Source organism: Enhydra lutris, unplaced genomic scaffold (assembly GCF_002288905.1).
Source record: "Enhydra lutris kenyoni isolate GAN:26980312 unplaced genomic scaffold, ASM228890v2 scaffoldscaffold8, whole genome shotgun sequence".
NCBI classification, from domain to species: Eukaryota; Metazoa; Chordata; class Mammalia; order Carnivora; family Mustelidae; genus Enhydra; species Enhydra lutris.
Genome location: NW_019154092.1, coordinates 5,065,027 through 5,085,999, shown reverse-complemented (window position 1 = coordinate 5,085,999; position 20,973 = coordinate 5,065,027). Strand labels below are relative to the sequence as shown.

The 20,973-nt window shown below is 38.6% G+C and overlaps 1 protein-coding gene across 3 annotated transcripts in view; it reads right to left on the bottom strand.

Moving 5' to 3' along the window:
• Positions 1-20,973, bottom strand: part of LOC111142429 (protein tyrosine phosphatase, non-receptor type 2) — an 80,638-nt gene that overhangs the window by 53,466 nt on the left and 6,199 nt on the right. For all 3 annotated transcript variants that reach the window (XM_022495548.1, XM_022495547.1, XM_022495549.1), the window contains exon 2: positions 5,385-5,475. In XM_022495548.1, coding sequence (XP_022351256.1) covers positions 5,385-5,475 — 91 coding nt within the window. The remainder of the gene's footprint in view (positions 1-5,384; positions 5,476-20,973) is intronic.

The window sequence follows — 20,973 nt, the reverse complement described above, 5'->3', positions numbered from 1 at the left end:
AGAAGTGCATTTTACAAAGATTACCCTGGACACCACATGGAGAATGGATTGAAATGGGAAAAGTACAGAGACGGGTTAAGAGGTTATTACAATAATTCAGAAGAGGAAGAGTGAGGGCCTGAACCAAGCCAGCACAAACAGTGAAAAAGAGATTTAAAACACAATGTTGGGGGACCTGGGTGGCTCAGTGGCTTAGCACTTGACTCTCGATTTTGGCTCAGGTCATGATCTCAGGGGTGTGAAATAGAGCCCTGCATTGGACTCTGTGCTGGGCATGGAGCCTGCCTGGGATTCCCTCTCCCTCTCCCTCTGTTCCCTGCACCCATCCTCCAGCCCAATGCACATGCCTGCCCTCTCTCTCTCTCTCTCTCAAAAATTAAATTTAAAAAATAAAACACATTATGGAAATTGAATTGTAATTACTTAATTATCAAGTAGATATGAGAGCTGAATCAGAGAGGGGTCTGAGTTTCTAGCTGCAGCATATGTGTCAATAATAGTACCATTTATGATATGGAGACTAGAGCAGAAAAAGCAGGTCTCAGGGTTGGGACCGATAGGGAGGAATGTTACATCAGTATCTAGACATACTGAGTCTGAGGCAGCTAGAGGACATCCACACAGACATGAGTGCCTTGCAAAAGTGGGTCTATAGCTAAGAAAGACCTACGCTACAGATGAGATTTGGGGTGACAAGCACATGGTAACCAAACCTACAGAAGATGAGACCATTCATAGAAGTGTCCGAGTGAGAAGGAGAGGAAGACAGTCGACTGATGAAGAGAAGCTCTGAAAATGCCTGATTAGCCAGAAAAATAATAGCAAAATAGAAAAAATAATGGTGTTAGGGAAGGAAGGCAGAATCAACAATGTCAAAAGTCATAGGGATAAGAAAAGAAACCAATGGAAAGTCCCTTATTGCATGTGAAAACTAGAAAGCTTGAAAACAGTACTTTAGAATAAAAGTTTCAGAGGGGAGGCTGGGGTAGAACCATGGGCCAAATAATGTACATGCACAAGTGACGAGGATGGAGACAAATAATATGGTGTCTTTTTTTTTTTTTTTGAGACTCTGTATGCAATCGTGTGCATGTGCTCATGTCCGCATAGGTGACAGAGTAAGTGGAGCTGAGGTGTAGTAGGAGGGTTGAGATGAGAAGAGGCTGAAGCACATTTACATAATATGGGAAAGGAGCTACTGGAAAGAGGTTGAAAATAGGAGTAAAATGAGGTCCCAGAGGAGGAATGAGGCATCAGGATACAACCCTAGGACAGGAGAGGGAAGGCTTTGTTTCCTGGGACTTCAGGAAAAGAGGAGTGTGGAGAGAAATAAGTTTCCAGGTGGTAGAACATGAAGAGTTATTTCTGGATTTTTAAAATGTTTCTCTACAGAACTGAAGGCAGATCACATTCTGCGAGTGGTGGGTGTGGGGGTGGGTTGAGAGCTGGTTTCCTTTGGGACAAGTCAGAGCGGAGGGGCAGTGGGACTGACGAGGGGCACGGAGGAAGAGAATGGGGCAGCCCAGCCCCAGTCAGTGCCTGAGCCTACCCAAGGCATACACGTAAGCCCAGAGTTTACAGAAACTGAATGACTATCTGATATTAGGTGTCACAGGGTAGGAAGAATTAAAGTACCACAGAGATGATCTTTCTAACATATCAGAACAGCAAGAAAAGTTAAGTAATAATAACTTAATAATAATAACTTATAATAACATAATAATAACTTTGTAGGGTGGGGAAGGAAGTAAAGTACTATAATAAATGAAAAAGTCAACAAACTGAAGATCCTGATGAAGTCAAAGGGCTGGAAAGACAGAAAGTAGCCCTCAAAGTAGCAGCATTTAAGATTTCGGGTTGAGAGCTGAAGAGGTCCAGAACTGTACAGCTACATCATTCCCAGAGCCACAATCCCATCCAGGCACAAAGAAAGAGGTACTGAGAGAAGAGGGTGAAGAGGAAGATAGGGTATGGGTCCTGAGCATTCTAAGCTGAGAGAGGAGACTGTGGCACAGGGACTGTGAAGTCAGGTGAGGACAGGTACAAGAGCGGTGGTCAGTACCTGGATTGCACAGCCTCAGAGCGGATCGCTTTAACTTGCAGTGTGGAGAGTTAGAGCTCAGTTAAGAAACTCAGGTTACAGGGGAAGCAAGGACAAGTACCCTCTACCTGGGAGAGACAGAAAGGTACTTTACTCGGGGAGAGCCAGGCTTCAGCGGGGAGAACATGCAAGGAGAAGGTGCGCTGAGTGGCAGGCTCACAGGGGAGTGCAGCTCCGGGGCACACCACCAACAGCAGTAGTGGAAGAGACAGCAGGGGGCAAGGGGCCACATCTCCTCTGAGGAAGAAACGACTTCTCCTAAAATGGTACCTATGCTAGGTGAATGGCCTTCTTCCTGAGAAGACATACAGAAGAAAGAGCCCAAGCTAGTGAGGATGGAGGTGGGGTTAGTAAATACACAGCAAACAGAGCTCTTCTGGCAGCCTTCAACCTGACATGTCCGACAGGCAGCTGGGTACATGAGTCTAACATCTGAGACAAATCACAAGTTTCACTGACTTGTATACTTGAGAAGAATTTAAGCCACAAATGTCTTACTTTTAAGTGTCTCAGTTCCAATTTCTTAACAATTCCTCCTTTTAGAGCAATTTGATCAAACTATTGAGAGGATTCAAACATACTTTATCACATCCAAAGACTGCAATCACAACACATTTATGTAAAATTCAAAGACAACTCAGGGTTTGGCATAGGGGAGGAAGGGAGCAGGCTGGCTGGGGCCCTCAAGAGGGATCTTGAGGTGGCACTCTTCCCCAAGTCTGTACCCAGACTGTGGTCAAGACCCCGCACTCTACCATGTAACAGAGCTCAGCAGAACCGAACACAGCCACAAGTGAGGGCAGGTGACACTGGGGAGATCTGGATGGATCGCATCCATGTCCACTTCCTGGTGGCAGTTATGCCAAGATGTTAGCACTGGGGAGAACCAGGGGAAGGGTATGCAGGATCTCTGAGTGCTACTTCTCACAACTGCATCCATATCTACAGTTGTCAAAAGAAGCTTGGGTTGCTGTTTTTTGTTTTTTTTTTAAATTAGAGGCAACAAAGCAAGGTGTACAACTGGGACACACTGTCTTCAACACTCAGGGTAAACACTAAAGATTAGTGTTCTAGCTCAATGATACTCAACAGAAATTTGGAGCGGGTGAAGGGGCACCTAAATGTTAGAACCACTGCCCATGCCCCCATTCCCTGCACACACACCAACACCAGAATTGTTGCCATGGTGAGCCAGGTTTCAGAAGTTTGTCTATCTTCAAGTGCACTGCAAGTAAAGAAGAACAAAAAACCACTCTCTGGGGGCGATTTATCTCTACAAACGCTACTAACCCATAAGGAAAACATGTTAAGAGAAACATAATATTTAGAAAGTACTTTATAATAAACATGAAATATTTTTAAGAGATTACTTCTCATTTGATTTGTCCAAAATTAGCCAATACACTTTTTCACGGAAATGTACTTGGTCAACAGAAAGAAAAATGTTCTGTTCCTTTAAGAAAGAAAGTATGGACCTTTTCCCCAGTACATTTTCTTTTCCTTTTTTTTTTTTTTTAAAGATTTTATTTATTTATTTGACAGAGAGAGAGAGATCACAAGTAGGCAGAGAGGCAGGCAGAGAGAGGGGAAAGCAGGCTCCCTGCTGAGCAGAGAACCCGATGCAGGGCTCGATCCCAGGACCCTGAGATCATGACCTGGGCCAAAGGCAGAGGCTCAACCCACTGAGCCACCCAGGCGCCTCCCCCCCCCGCCCTAGTATATATTTAGTGGGATATCCATACCGTCCTAATGAGGAAGACAACATATATAAGGATATACAATCTGTAGCCTTGAGTAGAGTGAGATTATTCAGCCTACACGGGAGGTCTCAGCACACTAGCACCATACCCTCGTCAACTAGTGGAAAGAATCACAAACAAGTAGGAAACAAAATGTGATAAACTCAGTATTTTTTTTTTTTTAACATCCCTACTAACAAGCAGCCCTAAAGAAAAGAACCATGCCCACTAAAATCTAATATGGAATAACATTGTAGAATAGTAAGTAGTAATTTAGTATCTGAACAAATGGTATCAATCAGAACAAAAATTAAAATCACCTCAGGATAAACACATTTTTAAAGCTGTGGTGTGAAACGTATTAACAGAATTGTGTACATGCACAAGTATGTACATCAGAATCCAAATGTTCAACCACAAGGGAACTGTTACATAAAAGAATGGCATATTCAAAGATGCTATCAAAGCCACTGAAAGACTTATGATAGGAAAATGCTTACAGTGTATTGTGAGGTGGGAAAAGGGCTACAATTAATATGTGAAGGCTTCTAATTTAAAATTTAAAAGAATGTACATGGGGTGTCTGGGGACTCAGTCAGTTAAGCATCTGACTCTTGGTCGGGTGACTCCTGGTTTCAGCACAGGTCATGATCTTAGGACTGAGAGACAGAGCTGCATGTCAGGCTCAGTGCTCAGCATGGAGCCTGCATGAGATTCTCTCCTTCTCTCTATGCTCCTCCCCTTTGCATGCGCACTCATGCTCTCTCTCAAATAAATTAAATTATTTAAATAAATAAAAGAATGTACATATATGTTTATTCAGAAAAAATACCAAAAAAATATAAACCCACAAGTTTTAAATTTGTTTTTAAATCATGAGTTTTCTTTTTTTTTTTTTTTAAGATTTTATTTATTTATTTGACAGACAGAGATCACAAGTAGGTAGAGAGGCAAGGCAGAGAGAGAGAAGGAAGCAGGCTCCCCACGGAGCAGAGAGCCCGATGCGGGGCTTGATCCCATGACCCTGGGATCATGACCCAAGCTGAACGCAGAGGCCTTAACCCACTGAGCCACCCAGGTGCCCCAAGGTTTTTCTCTTTTACACATTTCTGTTTTAAAAGTTTTTACAGAGAGTACATACTACTTTTATAATGTGGGGGAAAAAAGAAAACTACACTGATAAATATTTTCAGCAATATTTAAAAGGTTACGGAATAATAAGAAATTTACATATACGAATACACATACACATATATATGATTACCATTAATTTTAAAAAAGAGAATTATGCATAAGAAAAAAGTTAGTAAGAAATACACTGAAATAACAGTGGCTGTGTTTGAAGGATGCAATAATTATGGGCAATCTTCCTTCCTTCTACTATTTTGTGTCTTGAAATTTTTCTTTAAAGAACATGTATTATGTTAATATGAAGAAAACCACTGTACTTATCAACCCTAATCCCAAACCTTCTTTTTCATTGTATTTTGCCTCCTAAAACAAACCCACAAATATACACATGCACACAAACCCAAAGTACTTACATGGGCTTACATCTCTGTATCTGTTTCGATTTCTGTTTTCTGGAAACTTGGCCACTCTATGAGGATAGTCATGGGACTCATTGCGAATTTCCTTAAAATAACAAAAATACATTTTAATATTCCTCTTAAATTGAGCAAAACAGATACTTTCCAGTATAAAGTAACATTTATCAAGCACTGATGAAATGCCAAGTACAACACAAAGCTCACTGTCTACATTATCTCATTCAGTTCTTACAACACCAACAGGAAAAACTATCATCCCTGCTTTATGTATGAGGGATGACAGGCTTCGAGAGGTGAAACAATCTGCCAAAGGTCATAATGCCAGTAAGTGCTAGACCGCAGGACTGAACAAGGTCCTTCAGGCACCATGTCTCTGCTCTGGATGTATTCATATATTGCCACATAATGATTCAACCCCTACAAGCAACATTAGACACTTTATGTAACACAGAACTAATGCAATGGAGGTATCTAAGGCTAATCACATCATACTCTGATTTCTTACTAAGCTCTCAATAATATCTACCTCTATTTTGGAGTTTCTATCTTAAAACTTTCATCTATTTCTTCACCTTCGTGCCATATTACTGTTACTTTGAGTCCAGAAATATCCTCAAATTTTATTTCTAGAGCCATAAATGCTTAGCAACCACCACTAGGTCAGAAGCTCATTTTAGGACCCTTACAGTTCTCTGTGCTCCACTGGGGAAGAAATTCTATGAGGGTACGGCTGCACTAAGCACTCAGCTATCTGGTGTATCCAGCATGAACAGTTTTTGTGGGGTTTTTTTCCCACTCAAAGAGAACACATTATTCTGAGAATGAAGGCTAAACCAGAAACACCCAAAAAAGTGTGCATCAACAGCAAAAATTTGATTTGTTTTCACACTATCACATGTGAGAAAAAGCATTTTAAAAGTGAGGCGCCACATGATTTTATAAATTAAGCATAAATAACTCAAGTCACTTCTTTTTATTTTTTTACTATTTACAGATGTTTAGTTTAATAACTGTATTCCTAATTAATTTTGATTGAAAACCCTATGTATTTTTTAATAATTTATCTTTATTTTATTATTATTTTTTTAATTTCTTTTCAGCATAACAGAATTCATTGTTTTTGCACCACACCCAGTGCTCCATGCAATACGTGCCCTCCATAATACCCACCACCTGGCTCCCCCAACCTCCCACTCCCCGCCCCTTCAAAACCCTCAGATTGTTTTTCAGAGTCCATAGTCTCTCATGGTTCACCTCCCCTTCCAATTTCCCTCAACTCCCTTCTCTCCATCTCCCTATGTCCTCCATATTATTTGTTATGTTCCACAAATAAGTGAAACCATATGATAATTGACTCTCTCTGCTTGACTTATTTCACTCAGCACAATCTCTTTCAGTCCCGTCTATGTTGATACAAAAGTTGGGTATTCATCCTTTCTGATGGAGGCATAATACTCCATAGCGTATATGGATCACATCTTCCTTATCCATATCTAGTAACGAGATTGAAGCAGTGATCAAAAACCTCCCAAAAAACAAGAGCTCAAGTCACTTCTTGACAAATGCTTCTACTATGGATTACCCGGCCTCCTGTATGCCACCAACCCCAGAACAGGTAACTTTCTAGTTTGTCTTTTCACCCACTGGGCCTTCTAAGATGCAGAGAGTAGGGAACACAGACCACCTCTCAGTGGGTCACACTGCGTGTGCAAAGAACATGTGGAACACAACCTATGTTGGTATTGCCACTTTGGAAAATGCAATCTGCCACAAACACACAATAGAAACACATACACATACACGCTATAATTGTTGCTACTGATTTCTTAATGCTTCTCTCTCATCCAGCAGTCTTACTGAGCTCTCTAATATTCTGTAGTGGCTCTGGATTTCTCAGTATTACCAAACAGTTGTAATTCTGTCTCTTCCCTGTATTTTTTTTTATTTTTTTCTTTTTCTTATCTGATCCCATTGGCTAAAACTGATTATTCAATGTCATATAGATATATTTTCCCCCCTGATTTTGAAACAACTGCTACTAATGTTTAACCATTAGGCATAATATTTGCTTTGTGTTTCTGATCAATAGATACCCTTTTCAAGTTAAGATACTTCTCTTTAATTTCTAGTTGGCTAAACATTTTTTATCCTGGGTGGGTGTTGAACTGTATTCAGTGTTTTCCCTGCATTTATGGAAGTGATCATATAGCTGTTCTCGTTTACTCAGGTAGGTGTTGAATTACAATTTACACATTTTCACTTAGTAATATGCCTTTAAAGTTCCTCCATGTCCTTTCATGGCTTGATAGCTCATTTCTTTATAGTGCTGAATATCCCATTGTCTAAATGTACCACCATTATTTTATTTAAGATGTACGCATCTATGTTTTTAAGTTAAACTGACCCCTAATTTTCTATTTTCATATGACTTAATTCAGTTCCAATATCAAAGTTATATAGCCTCATATATTAATTTGAACAGAAATATTACCTTTCGGTTTCAAAAACCTTTCCAAGAAAGCATATAACAAATGTAATTAGCTGAAAAGATGAAAAAGTGTCAACTATTCCAACACATTAATTATATCAAGTTTTTACATGTTAAGTAATAAATTTTACATGTAAAATTAAATACATTCAGGTCTAGGCTTATATTTATTTGATAATTTCATACACTTTATAGAGTTGAAACACTACAAAGTAATTTTTTAAAAAGATTTTATTTATTCATTTGAGAGAGATACAGAGACAGAGAAGAGACCACAAGCAAGGGGAACACAGAGGGAGAGGGAGAAGCAGACTCCTTGCTGAGCTGGGAGCCTGACATGGGGCTTGATCCTAAGACCTGGAGATCATGACCTAAGCCAAAGGCAGTCGTTAAACCATCTGAGCCACCCAAGCACCCCTACAAAGTAATTTTATATTGCAAATTAGTAACTGACATAAAAGAAAAATATTAATTTAAAATAATACTAAAACAGGGACACCTGAGTGGCTCAGTTGGTTAAGTGTCTGCCTTTGGCCCAGGTCACAATCCCAAAGTCCTGGGACTGAGCCCTACATTAGGTTCCCTGCTCAGCAGGGAGCCTGCTTCACCCTCTACCCCCTACCCCCAACTTGTGTTCTCTCTTGCTGGTACATGTGCTCTCTCAATAAATAAAAATCTTTTTTTAAAAAATTAAAAATTACAAAATAAAAACATACTAAAACAGTTTTCTGTTAATAGCTTTTCTGTATCAAATGTAGAGAAAACAACCTGGCAAGAATAAAAAATTCTGGTAACATAAGGCAGATGATAGTATTCTCATACATTATTGCTGAATGTAAACAGATACAATGTTTGGGAATGATTTAATAAGATCATAAATTTGACCCACCAATTTTATCCTCAAGGAATTTATATCACATAGCCACCCACCTGTGTGCAAAGATTTATGGACAAGGATGTTCACTGTACATAAGAGTGAAAAATTAGCAAAAATGTTAAATGATCTTTAGGAGTGAACTGGTGAGATAAATTATAAGGCACCAATGCCTTATAATTTATAATGGAAAAGGAAACAAGGAAAAAGGATAAGTGCTACATATAATGATATGAAAAAATTTCAAGGAAACAATGAAATCAACCATTTCACTGCATAGTGAAAAAAGTACAAAATAATATTGCACTCATGGTGGGGAGGGAACAATCCACTCAAACATAAATATGCCTAGAATATAGTGAATAATTCTAGGAGGATGAGAAATTAGTAAATTTTGGAGGAAGGCTGAACATCTAGGGAAGGGTACAGATTTATGCAATAAAAATTTATTTTCATGTGAAATATTTCAAATAGAAAAATATATATAATATCACACTCATTTTACCATCAGTGAGATTAAACATTTATTGCCACTTTTGACTATCTGCTTCAAATCTTTATTTTTTATAAAATTTATTTATTTTGAGAGAGAGAGAATGTGTGTTTGCACACACAAGTGAGAAGGGGGAGTGGGAGAGAGAGAATCTCAAGCAGACTCCACACTAAGCATGGAGCCGCCTTTATGGGGCTCAATCCCATGGCCCTGAGATCACGACCTGAGCAGAAATCAAGAGTCAGATACTTAACTGACTAAGCCACCCAGGTACCCCAAACCCAACACATTTCTTAAGTTTATTCTTAAGTATTTAAAAAAATTTTTATTTTAACTGATCTCAATAGGAATACACTTTTTTCCTCCTTTAATCAATGAGGATGGATTTCATAGTATTACACTCCCTCATACTGACCATCTTTACAGTCCCAAAATAAATTTGGGAATGGTGTTCTAACTGTATCTCTAGATAATACCTCATAATATCATTAGAATTTTAGGATTATAATCCTAAGTAAAATTAAACTGCCTATTTGGAAGGGGAAGGGAAGATGCTTACTCATCTATTTTTATCTTTCCTTTGTATTCAATCTGACCTTCTAAAGCTTTATTTTATTGTTTTTCTAGCTTGAATAAAATGCTTGCTTAGCCCACTAATATCCTTTTCTTTCCTTCTTGCTTTAGAGACTGGTCAAATCCTATTAAGCTTAGAAGAGTGTCATCTCATTATTTTCTAGAGTCTCTAATGGCATACTGATTTCTTCTTTCACCCAAAAATGATTCGCAATGTCTACTGTTTTCTATGTTATGCTTCCTTATTTCCTTTTCCCCGTTTTTTTCTGTATTAATCAAGTTTTCTTTGTTCCTCTTTCCCTCTAGTAATTTAGAAGTAAAAGTACCATTCCTATTCTATTGGGAATCAGTCTTAAAATTTTGTAAAATTTTAATGTTTTCATGTTTGAACTTGTATTTTTCTACTAATGTGAAAGCATCTATCAATAAATCCCTACTGGTAGGAGTGCCTGGGTGATTCAGTCGGTTAAGTGTCTGCCTTCAGCTCAGATCATGATCTCAGGGTCCTGGGATGAAGCCCCAAGAGCAGGGAGCCTGCTTCTCCCTCTCCCTCTCTCAAATAAATAAAATCTTTTTTAAAAATCCCTACTGATAAAATCTATAGTACAATTATCATATATTTCACTTCCTTCTTCCTACAGCCCAATCCCCCATATTTTCTTGAAATAATCTAGAACTTCAGATCCATATTTTTTAATCTTTCAATTATTTCAAAATTAATTTCTTACCACTTGCAGTAAAGTTTACAACTGTATTTACAATTATTTAACGTTAACTCTAGAGTTTACCTGGCTTCACTGCCCAAACCTGTGTTCTATACCTATTTCATTTCTCTCAGCTCTTGGGTGACATTTCTCCATTATCTTCTGGCATACAATGTCAGAGTGCATAAGTCTGATGCAAAACTGACAGGTTCTTCTCTCAACATAACTTGTTTTTCTACGTTACAGGGTTTTGTCTTCTATCCTGTTACTTGGAAAATTCATCAAGACACACCTAGGTTTTTATGCTTTTTTAATAAATTCTTGGTGAAGACTTTGTGATCCCCTTTAATCTTGAAATTCAAGGCTTTCTTCAGCTCAGAAACACTCGTCCATTTATGTCTTTGGTCCCTGCTTCATCTCAGGGTCCTCTGTTCTCTTTCAGAACCACCTAACACAGAGATTTGAGACTTCTTTGTGTTTTAAGTATTCTCTCATAATTTTCACTTTAAATATCTCTTTCCTGAATTCAGATTTTTCTCATGCTAACTTGGTATTCTGCACTATTTTGCTAGTGAACCTTAAGTTTTTTTTTCAACAATTATGTTTTATAAGTTTAAGAACTCCTTCCTGTTCTCGGTTTATTTTTATAACTTGCTCTTGTTTTGGGAATCTGAATTCCAGTTTTCCCTATTTCATATACTATTCCACATGCTCTAAATGATCCAACCAGTCTCACTTTCTTGAGGTGTTGAACTTTCCATATGTCTAACATTTGTTTGTTCATCTTCACAGAAAGTGCAGGCATCAACTTTCACCCAAGCTTTTGTAGATGCTCACACTGTTTTATATCAAAATCCCCTAAGTCTTGGAATTGGAGGAAACTGGTCAAGATACAAACTTCCAGTTATAAGTAAAATAAGTATTACAGAGGAAATGTACAACAGGATGACTAGAGCTTAACACTACTATGTGATACAGAGAAAAGTTACTGAGATTAAATCCTAAAAGTTCTCCTCACAAGGAGAAAACTGTTCTCCTTCCTGTCTTTTCCTTTTATTTTATTTATATGAGAAGATGGATGTTAGCAGAACCTATGTGGTAATCATTTTACAATACATATAAATCAAACCACCATGCTGTACACGCCTTAAATGTAAACAGTGATGTATATATCAGTCATTTCTCAAGAAAACTGGAAAAAAAAAAAACCCTCTAAGTCTCAAGTATATGGGTAAGACCCTTCTCTGGTGCCAAATAATAATGTAGATTTTTATTCTTATCACTGCATTTTGGTCATTTCGATAATAAGTAAGAACAACAAAAAAGCCTCTTGCATGGGATTAAGAACCTGAAAAATTATATCCATTTCTCATGATCTATCACTGTTCTTGTTGTCAATGTTTACGGCTATTTGTACCACTGTATCTAACAATCTTCTCTTTTTTTATACTCAGACCTCAGAATTTTCCTTAAGACTATCGTAAGTGCCATAAGAAAAGTATGCTCACATTTAAAATAAACACAGAGGGATGACTGTGTGGCTCAGCTGTTAAGCATCTACCTTTGGCTCAAGTCATGATCCCAGGGACCTGGAATGGAGTCCCACACGGCATGGGGCTCCCTGCTCAGCAGGGAGCCTGCTTCTTCCCCTCCCCCTGCTTGGGCACTCTGTCAAATAAATAAATAAAACCTCAAATAAACACACACACACACACACACACACATATACAAAATAAACATGGAAAGTAGATTTACTTTCACCTCGGGGTATAAAGAGCACAGTGCATGAATAGACCCAAAAGATGACCAGGAGGGGTGCTGGCCCAGCTTAGCTGGTGAAGCATGCAACTCTTGATCTCTGGGTTGTTAAGTTCGTGTCCCACACTGGGTGCAGAAACTTAAAATGAAGACTTACCAAAAAAAAAAAAAAAGAATAACCAGGAGTATGCCACATAAACAAGTAGAGAATGGCAGATCTAAGTAGACAAAACAGCTCGCGCCAAGTCATTAAGATGCAAAAGTACATAAAAATAAACAAATGAAAAATAAATAAACAAAAGAAAGAATGAATAACTGATGTCTTGCAAGAAGTATAAGCAGCACAGAATTTGTGGTGCACGAGAGGAAAATGCAAGAAATGAGGATGAACAAGCATAGAGATGAGATTGTACAGGCATTTGTTCATGCTTCATTCACCCAATATACATAAAGGAATTCTGCAAATTATAAGGATGGTACTCTAAATGGCAGGATGAGGGAGGAAAAAGGGATGGGATATTCAGCAAACAGTATGATAAAGGCAGGCAATTATTTAGGAAAAAAAAAAACTGGTCAGGAACAAGACAAGGATTCCCAATTTCACCACTTCTTTTTCCCCCCAGGATTTTATTTATTTATTTTAAAATTTTTATTTTTAAGTAATCTCCACACCTAACCTGGGGTTCAAACTCACAACCTCAAGAACAAAAATCACACGCTCTACCAAATGAGCCAGTCAGGCATCCCACACTTTCGCCACTTCTATTCAACGGAGTACTGAAATTTTAGCCAGAGTAACTGTGCTATAATAAATAAATAGGCATTCAAATTGGACAGGAAGTTGTAAAACTATCTTTATTCACAAATGACATGACCTTATATGTAGAAAATCCTAAAGAACCCACCCCCCCCACGCAAAAAAAAACTTGAGTTAATACATTCAGCAAAGCTGCAGAACACAAAATCAACATACAAAAGTCAGAATTTCTATACACTAGCAATGAAGCCAAAGAAGGAAATTAAGAAAACATTCCCATTTACAACAGAATCAAAAAGAATTGTTCTGAATAAACTTAACCAAAAAGGTGAAAGATTTGTACACTGGAAACTACAAAACACAGCTGAAATTAAGGATAACCTAAATAAATACAAAGAAATCCTGTATTCATGAATTGAAGATTTAAATACTAAGAATACAAAACTACCTAGAGTGATACACTGATTCAGTGTCATCTCTATCAAAATTTCAGTGACAACTATGCAGAAATGGAAAACCTCATCCCAGTATTTATATGGAATTTCATAGGACCCCGAATAGCCGAAATAATCTTGAAAAAGAGTAACAAAGTTGGAGGACTCACACTTCCTGATTACAAAACTTACTGCAAAGCTACAGTAATTGTACCAGTGTGGTATGGCATAAAAACAGTCACAGAGATCAATGGAATAGAATACAAAGTTCAGAAATAAACTCTCAGATCTACAGTCATTCGATTTTCAACACGCAAGCAAATTCAATGTGGAAAGTCTTTCAACAAGTGATGCTGGATGGGGTGCCTGGGTGGCTCAGTGGGTTAAGCCTCTGCCTTCAGCTCGGGTCATGATCCCAGGGTCCTGGGATCGAGCCCCGCGTCAGGCTCTCTGCTCCGCAGGGAGCCTGCCTCCACCTCTCTCTCTGCCTGCCTCTCTGCCTACTTGTGATCTCTGTCTGTCAAATAAATAAATAAAATCTTTAAAAAAAATAAAATAAAAAAACAAAACAAAACAAACAAGTGATGCTGGGAAAACTGGATATCCACATGCAAAAAAAATAAAGCGGACTTTCACCATACAAAAATCCACTAAAATGGATCAAAGACCAAATGTAAGAGCTAAAACAATAAAACTCTTGGAAGAGAGCATAGGCACTGAAAGTCATCATCTTAGATTTGGTGATGGTTTCTTAAATTATGACACCAAAAGCACAGGTGACAAAAAAAAATAAAATAAAATACACTGGACTTCATCAAAATTAAAATCTCTGTTCATCAAATGACAGTACACAATTAAAAGGAAACACACAGGGGCACCTGGGTAGCTCAGTGGGTTAAGCCGCTGCCTTCAGCTCAGGTCATGATCTCGGGGTCCTGGGATCGAGTCCCGCATCGGGCTCTCTGCTCAGCGGGGAGCCTGCTTCCCTCTCTCTCTCTCTCTCTGCCTGCCTCTCTGTCTACTTGTGATCTCTCTCTGTCAAATAAACAAATAAAATCTTAAAAAAAATAAAAAATAAAATAAAAAAATAAAAGGAAACACACAGCTTGGGAAAAAATATTTGCCTATCATGTATCTGACAAGGGATTAATAACCACAACATACAAAGAATTCCTACAATTCAACAACAAAAGGACAAACAATGTAAAAATACACAGACATCTATTAAAATGGCCAAAATCTGGAACACTGAGAACACCAAAAGTTGACAAGGATATAAAGCACAATAACTCTCATTCATTGTTGGTGAGAATACAAAATGGTACAGCCACTTTGGAAAACAGTTTGGTGGTTTCTCAAAAAACTAAACATACTCTTACCATATGATCCAGTAATTGCACTCCTTGCTATTTACCCAAAGAAGGTGAAAACTTATGTCCACAGAAAAACCGGACATAGCAGCTTTACATACAGCTGTCAAAACTTGGAAGCAACCAAGATGTCCTTCAGCAGATGAATGGAAAAACAATGTTACATCCAGACAATGGAGTCTTATTATTCAGTGTTCAAAAGAAAATGTTCATGAAGACATGGCATGGTAATTCATTTAGGAACCTTAAATGCATATTACTAAGTGAAAGAAGCCAATCTGAAAAGGCTACTTACTATATGATTCCAACCATATGACATTTTTGGAAAAGGCGAAACTATGTAGACAGTAAAAAGGTCAATCATGGTTTCTGGGGTTGGGGAAGGGGGTAGGGATGAATAGGGAGAACACTGGATTTTTATATATGATGCCATAATGATGGATACATGGATACATTTGCCCAAAGCCTCAGAATGTATACCACCAAAAATGTACCCCAAGGGGCGCCTGGGTGGCTCAGTGGGTTAAAGCCTCTGCCTTCGGCTCAGGTCATGATCCTGGGGTCCTGGGATCGAGCCCCGCATGAGGCTCTCTGTGAAGCGGGGAGCCTGCTTCCCTTCCTCTCTCTGCCTGCCTCTCTGCCTACTTGTGTCTCTGTCTGTCAAATGGATAAATGGAATCTTTAAAAAAAAAAAAAAAATGAACCCCAAGGTAAACTAGGGACTTTGGATATTTATATCAATGTAGGCTCATCAATTATAACAAACATACCACTCTGGTGGGGGATTTTGATAACGTGGAAGGCCGCATGTGTGGGGGGCAGGAGGTACATGAGAAATTTCTGCAGCTCCCCCTCAATTTTGCTGTGAACCTAAAACTACTCTAAAAAAAAAAATTAAGTCTTGGGTGTCTGGGTGGCTAAGTTGGTTAAGCATCTGCCTTCGGCTCAAGTCATGATCTTAGGGTCCCAAGATCAAGTCCCATATTGGGCTCTCTGCTTAGCAGGGAGTCTGCTTCTCCTCCTACTCTCCCTCTGTGCTCTCCCTCTCTCTCAAATAAATAAATAAAATCTTAAAAAAAAAAGGGGGGGGGTTAAAAAAAAGTTGTCTTAGGAAAAAAACAGGCGAAGGACCTGAATAGACATTTCTCCTAAGATATACAATTAGTCAATAAACACAGGAAAAAGATACTCGACATCCTTAGTCATTACAGAAATGCAAATATAAACCATTCATACCTACTAGCAAGACTATAATTTTAAAAATGGAAAATAACAAGTGTTTGTGAGGATATAAAGAAATTAAAATCCTCAAACACTGCTAGTGGGAACGTAAAACGTTGCAGCCACCAAAGAAACCATTTAGCTAAACACAGAATTACCATATTATCCAGCAACTCCACTTCTAGGTCCAAATCCAAAAGAATTAAAAAACAAGGATTCCAATGGCTATATGCACAGCAATGTTCATAGCAGCATTATTCATAGCAGTCCAAAGGTGAACACAACCTAAGTGTCCATTAACAGATGAATGGAGAAACAAAATGTGGTATATACATACAAAAAAAATTAGTCAGCCATAAAAAGGAATGAAGTTGGTAACAGGCTACAAAAACATAGCTCAACCTTGACAACCTTATGCTAAGTGAAACAAACCAGACACAAAGGGACTAACATATGATTCCACTTGTATGAGGTATCTAGAAGAGACAAATTCACAGATAGAAAGTAGAGCAGAAGTCACCAGGAGGAGGGGGAAATAAGGAGTTATTGCTTAACGGGTACAGAGTTTCTATTTGGGGTGCTGAAAGGGTTTTGGAAACGGTGGTGATGGTTGCACAACATTATAGATGGAATCAATGACGTTGAATTGTACACTTAAAAATGGCTAAAATGGAATATTTTGTTATATATATTTTATACAAAAAAATTAATTGGATGTATACCTCATTCCTTTTATCAGAATAATGTCCTGGTTGAGCAATCATTTAAACATTAAAAAAAAAAACAAACATAAAATTGTAGAAGAAAACACTGAAGAAAATTTTTTGTAATCATAGACTAGACAAGGTCTTTCTAAGCCATGGGACAAAAATCTAGAAAAAGCTGATAAATCAGATTTCATAAAAATTTAAATTTTCTACATGAAAAAATACCACAAACATGGCCAAAAGGTAATAAATTGAAAAAATATTTGCAATATACAACAAAGACTTAACTTCCTTAATGTGTAAAGAACTCCTATGTATTAAAAAGAGAAAGGACATACAAATGGCTTTTTCAAAAGAGAAGCTGTTCAGCGGCACTCATTACAACAAAACTGCAAATTATAACTACAGTAAGACTATTTTTCACCTCTCAGATAAAGATCAGAAAGTTAGATGATGTAACTGGGTAGAGGTCAAAGAGTATAAGGAAACAAGCACTTTCTTACACCATTGATGGAAGTGTACATTGATAAAACTTCTTTGTAAGGTTATTCATTGCAACATTGTTTTTTAATAGCTAACGACTAGAAATAATCTACAAGCCCATAGACCAATGGTTAAATAATGAATACTATTAAAATGTTAAAATGAACACAGCTAAATGGAAGGATTTCCAGTGACAGATTAAGTGAAAAAAAGCAAGGTGTAGAACATTGTGCTAGTATTTGTTTTGTAGGAGTGCGATAGAGGGAGGGAGAAAGGAAAGCAGGCAATGATTAAAACATAAATCCATGCAGAAGCAGGTCTCACTGTCATGAAGTGACTTCAGTTTTCTAAGGTGACCCCAGCATACCAGCCCTTGACTAGGAACAGAGTGGTCACACTCTGGGAGCCATACAACCTAAGTCCAACCCATCTAAAGAATTTCTGGAAGCACGATTAAGTAGTTGACCCTTGAACAAAATGGTATTTTCTCTTCCTTATGATTTTTTTTCCCAGATTTTATTTGACAAAGAGAGACACAGCGAGAGAGGGAACACAGCAGGGGGAGAGAGAGAAGCAGGCTTCTCAAGGAGCAGGGAGTCCAATGCAGGGCTCTATCCACCTGAGCTAAAGGCAGACACTTAGTGACTGAACCACCCAGATGCCTCCTCTTCCTTATGATTTTAATAACATTTTCTTTTCTCTAGCTCATTTTGTTATAAAAATACACTATAAAATACACACAACATAAAAAATATCTTAATTGACTATGTCTTTGGTAAGGCTTCCAGTCAACAGTGGGCTAATAATAACTAAGTTTTAGGGAGTTAAAACTTATATGTGGACACCCCTAACCCTGTATTGTTCCAGGGTCAACTAGAAACTACAAAGAGGAACTGACAGCTTTCAGAGTATAAAACTGTTCAAATACAGTGAAAGAAAATAATTCGGTATGAGATTTTCTTCAAAGGAATGAAAGCAGTATGAAACAAAGTTATAAATGCTCAGTGAAATAAACCAAATTAAATTGACAGAGGAAGAGCATATTAAATCAGACATACTGGTTGCAAAAGGATTAAGAAGAGTACATTAAAACAAACATGAAGGGGCGCCTGGGTGGCTCAATATGTTAAGCTTCTGTCTTCAGCTCAGGTCATGATCCCAGGGTACTGGGATGGAGCCCCGCATCAGACTCTGCTCAGCAGGGAGCCTGCTTCCTCCTCTCTCTTTCTCTGCCTACCTCTCTGCCTACTTGTGATCTCTGTCAAATAAATAAAATCTTAAAAAAAACAAAAAAAAAAAACATGAAAATACCACACTGAAAAAGTACCAGAAATTCACAGATAAAGCGTCTAATCAGAAATCAGTTTCTCAACCAGGACTTCTTTCCCAGAGGTCATCAACCCCAACAGTTTGAAATCGCATCCTAAAATTTAGAGGATTTTATGTATGCAGGCATTCCTCTTGTTCATAGGTTTCATTTTAAAGGCGTTTAAAGATGTTTTAAGATCTTTAAGGATTTATTTATTTATTTATTTGACAGGAGACGGGGCGTGGGGATGGGCAGGCAGAAGCAGAAGGAGAGGTAGACTCTCTGCTGAGCAGAGAGCCCCACATATGGCTCAATCCCAGGACCCCAGGATCATGACCTGAGCCTAAGGCAAATGTTAACTGACTGAGCCACCCAGGCACCCCTATGTTTAAAATCTAAAACCAAGGATTTCACCATTAAGCCAAAACAACTGCCTGAACATTACTACTACTATACCATAAATGGAACATTAAATTAGCACTACATTAAATACATTTAAAGTAGCATCACATTCATTTTCAACAACTATTTCAGATAATAGCCAGGCAAGCTAGAACATCATTAATTAGAACATCTGAGTATTTGACTCAGAACAACAAAGTCAGAATTTACATTCTTTAAAATTATCCTGCAGAACCCTATTTCTTCCTCAGTTATCAGCTGCTATGTTTTAAATTTTACATGCTAGACTGACACAGTACACAGCTAAGCATGCTACCCAGAATAATGGAGAGTATTACAAAAGTTCTAATATGCCAGTTACTTTAACCAAGCCCCTCTGGGGTGCCTCGGTGGCTCAGCTGGTTGAGTGGCCAGCTCTTGACTTCGGCTCAGGTCATGATGTCAGGCTTGTGGGATCAAGGCCCCACACGGGGTTCTGTGCTCAGCATGGAGTCTGCTTCTTTCCCTCTCCCTCTGCTCCTCTCCAATTGCGCTCTTATCTCATAAATAAATAAATAAAATTTTTTTGAAATGAAAAAAATAAACAAGCCCCAACAAACAGCCCTCAAGAAACAGTGACTTTAACAGAGCACTAAGTGATCAAGCAGGGAGACAGAACGACAGAACAGGAGACTGCAAGAGCTGTAACAGGTCTCCAACTGGGAACAGGGAATTATGTGCATAGTAGCGATCTGGGAGTAGCTTTGAGTTCTTGGAGATTCCGGTTAAAATCAAGAAATTGAGGGGCGCCTGTGTGGCTCAGTTGGTTGAGCACCTAAATTTTGACCAGTTCGTGATCTCAGGATTTTAAGATAGAGCCCCAAATCAGGCTCCACACTAGGTGTAGAGCCTGCTTAAGATTCTCTCTCCTGCTCCCTCTGCAGACTCCCTCAAAAAACAAACAAACAAACAAACAAACAAACAAAAACAAGAAATTGGAAAAGGCAAGCTAGAAAGCCTAAGACAAAGGTGACTGTCTGGATTTCCACAATTGCAGGCAGGTATCAGTAACTATAGAACATACATCAGAGCCAAAACTCAGTTATAATTTCTAGTTATATATTCTCTACAGGGGCACCATTCCCACAGCTGCTTTCCCTTAAAGCGGTGGCCCTTAACTATGAAGGAGTCACAGAGATCCACAGCAGAACAAAAGCTATTGAATCACCTAGAAACAAAATACCGAAACACACTCACACATACACACAATTTAGCAGAGAGTTTCAGGGGACTTGGAAATCACTGTCCAGTCTAATCCACGGATCCCAGATACTGTTAGTATCCCCAAATGACCCCACCTATTAAAACACATTCCGTTCTCTCCTTGCTACGAAAAATTTAAATGATACCATCAGTGGCATTAATCTCAAGTAGATCTTAAGGAGAAAGCAGTGTAAGTAGTTGCAATGGCGAATTGGGATAACACAGAAATGAGAATCCTAAGGACTAAATTTGGGTCCCATCTGTGTCACTGTTGGCTATGGTGGCAACTGTATAGAAGTCCCAACCTCATGTTGGACAGGCATCTCCTCAGCTATGAATGAGGGGGCTGGAATACATCAAGGTGCTAACATGTTATTTATCTATTTTTAAGATTTTTAAGTAATCTCTACACCCAATGCAGGGCTTGAATTCACAACCCCGAGATCAAGAGGTACATGCTCAGGGCGCCTGGGTGGCTCAGTGGGTTAAGCCTCTGCCTTCGGCTCAGGTCATGATCTCAGGGTCCTGGGATCAAGCTCCACATTGGCCTCTCTGCTCAGCAGGGAGCCTGCTTCCCCTTCTCTACCTGCCTCTCTGCCTACTTGTGAGATCTCTCTCTCTCTCTCTCTCTCTCTCTGTGTCAAATAAATAAATAAATAAAATCTTAAAAAAAAAAAAAAAAAGAAGAAGAAGAAGAAGAAGTGCATGCTCCACCAACTGAACCAGGCAGGAGCCGCAAGGGGCCAACATTTTAAAAGGGGAGCGTGA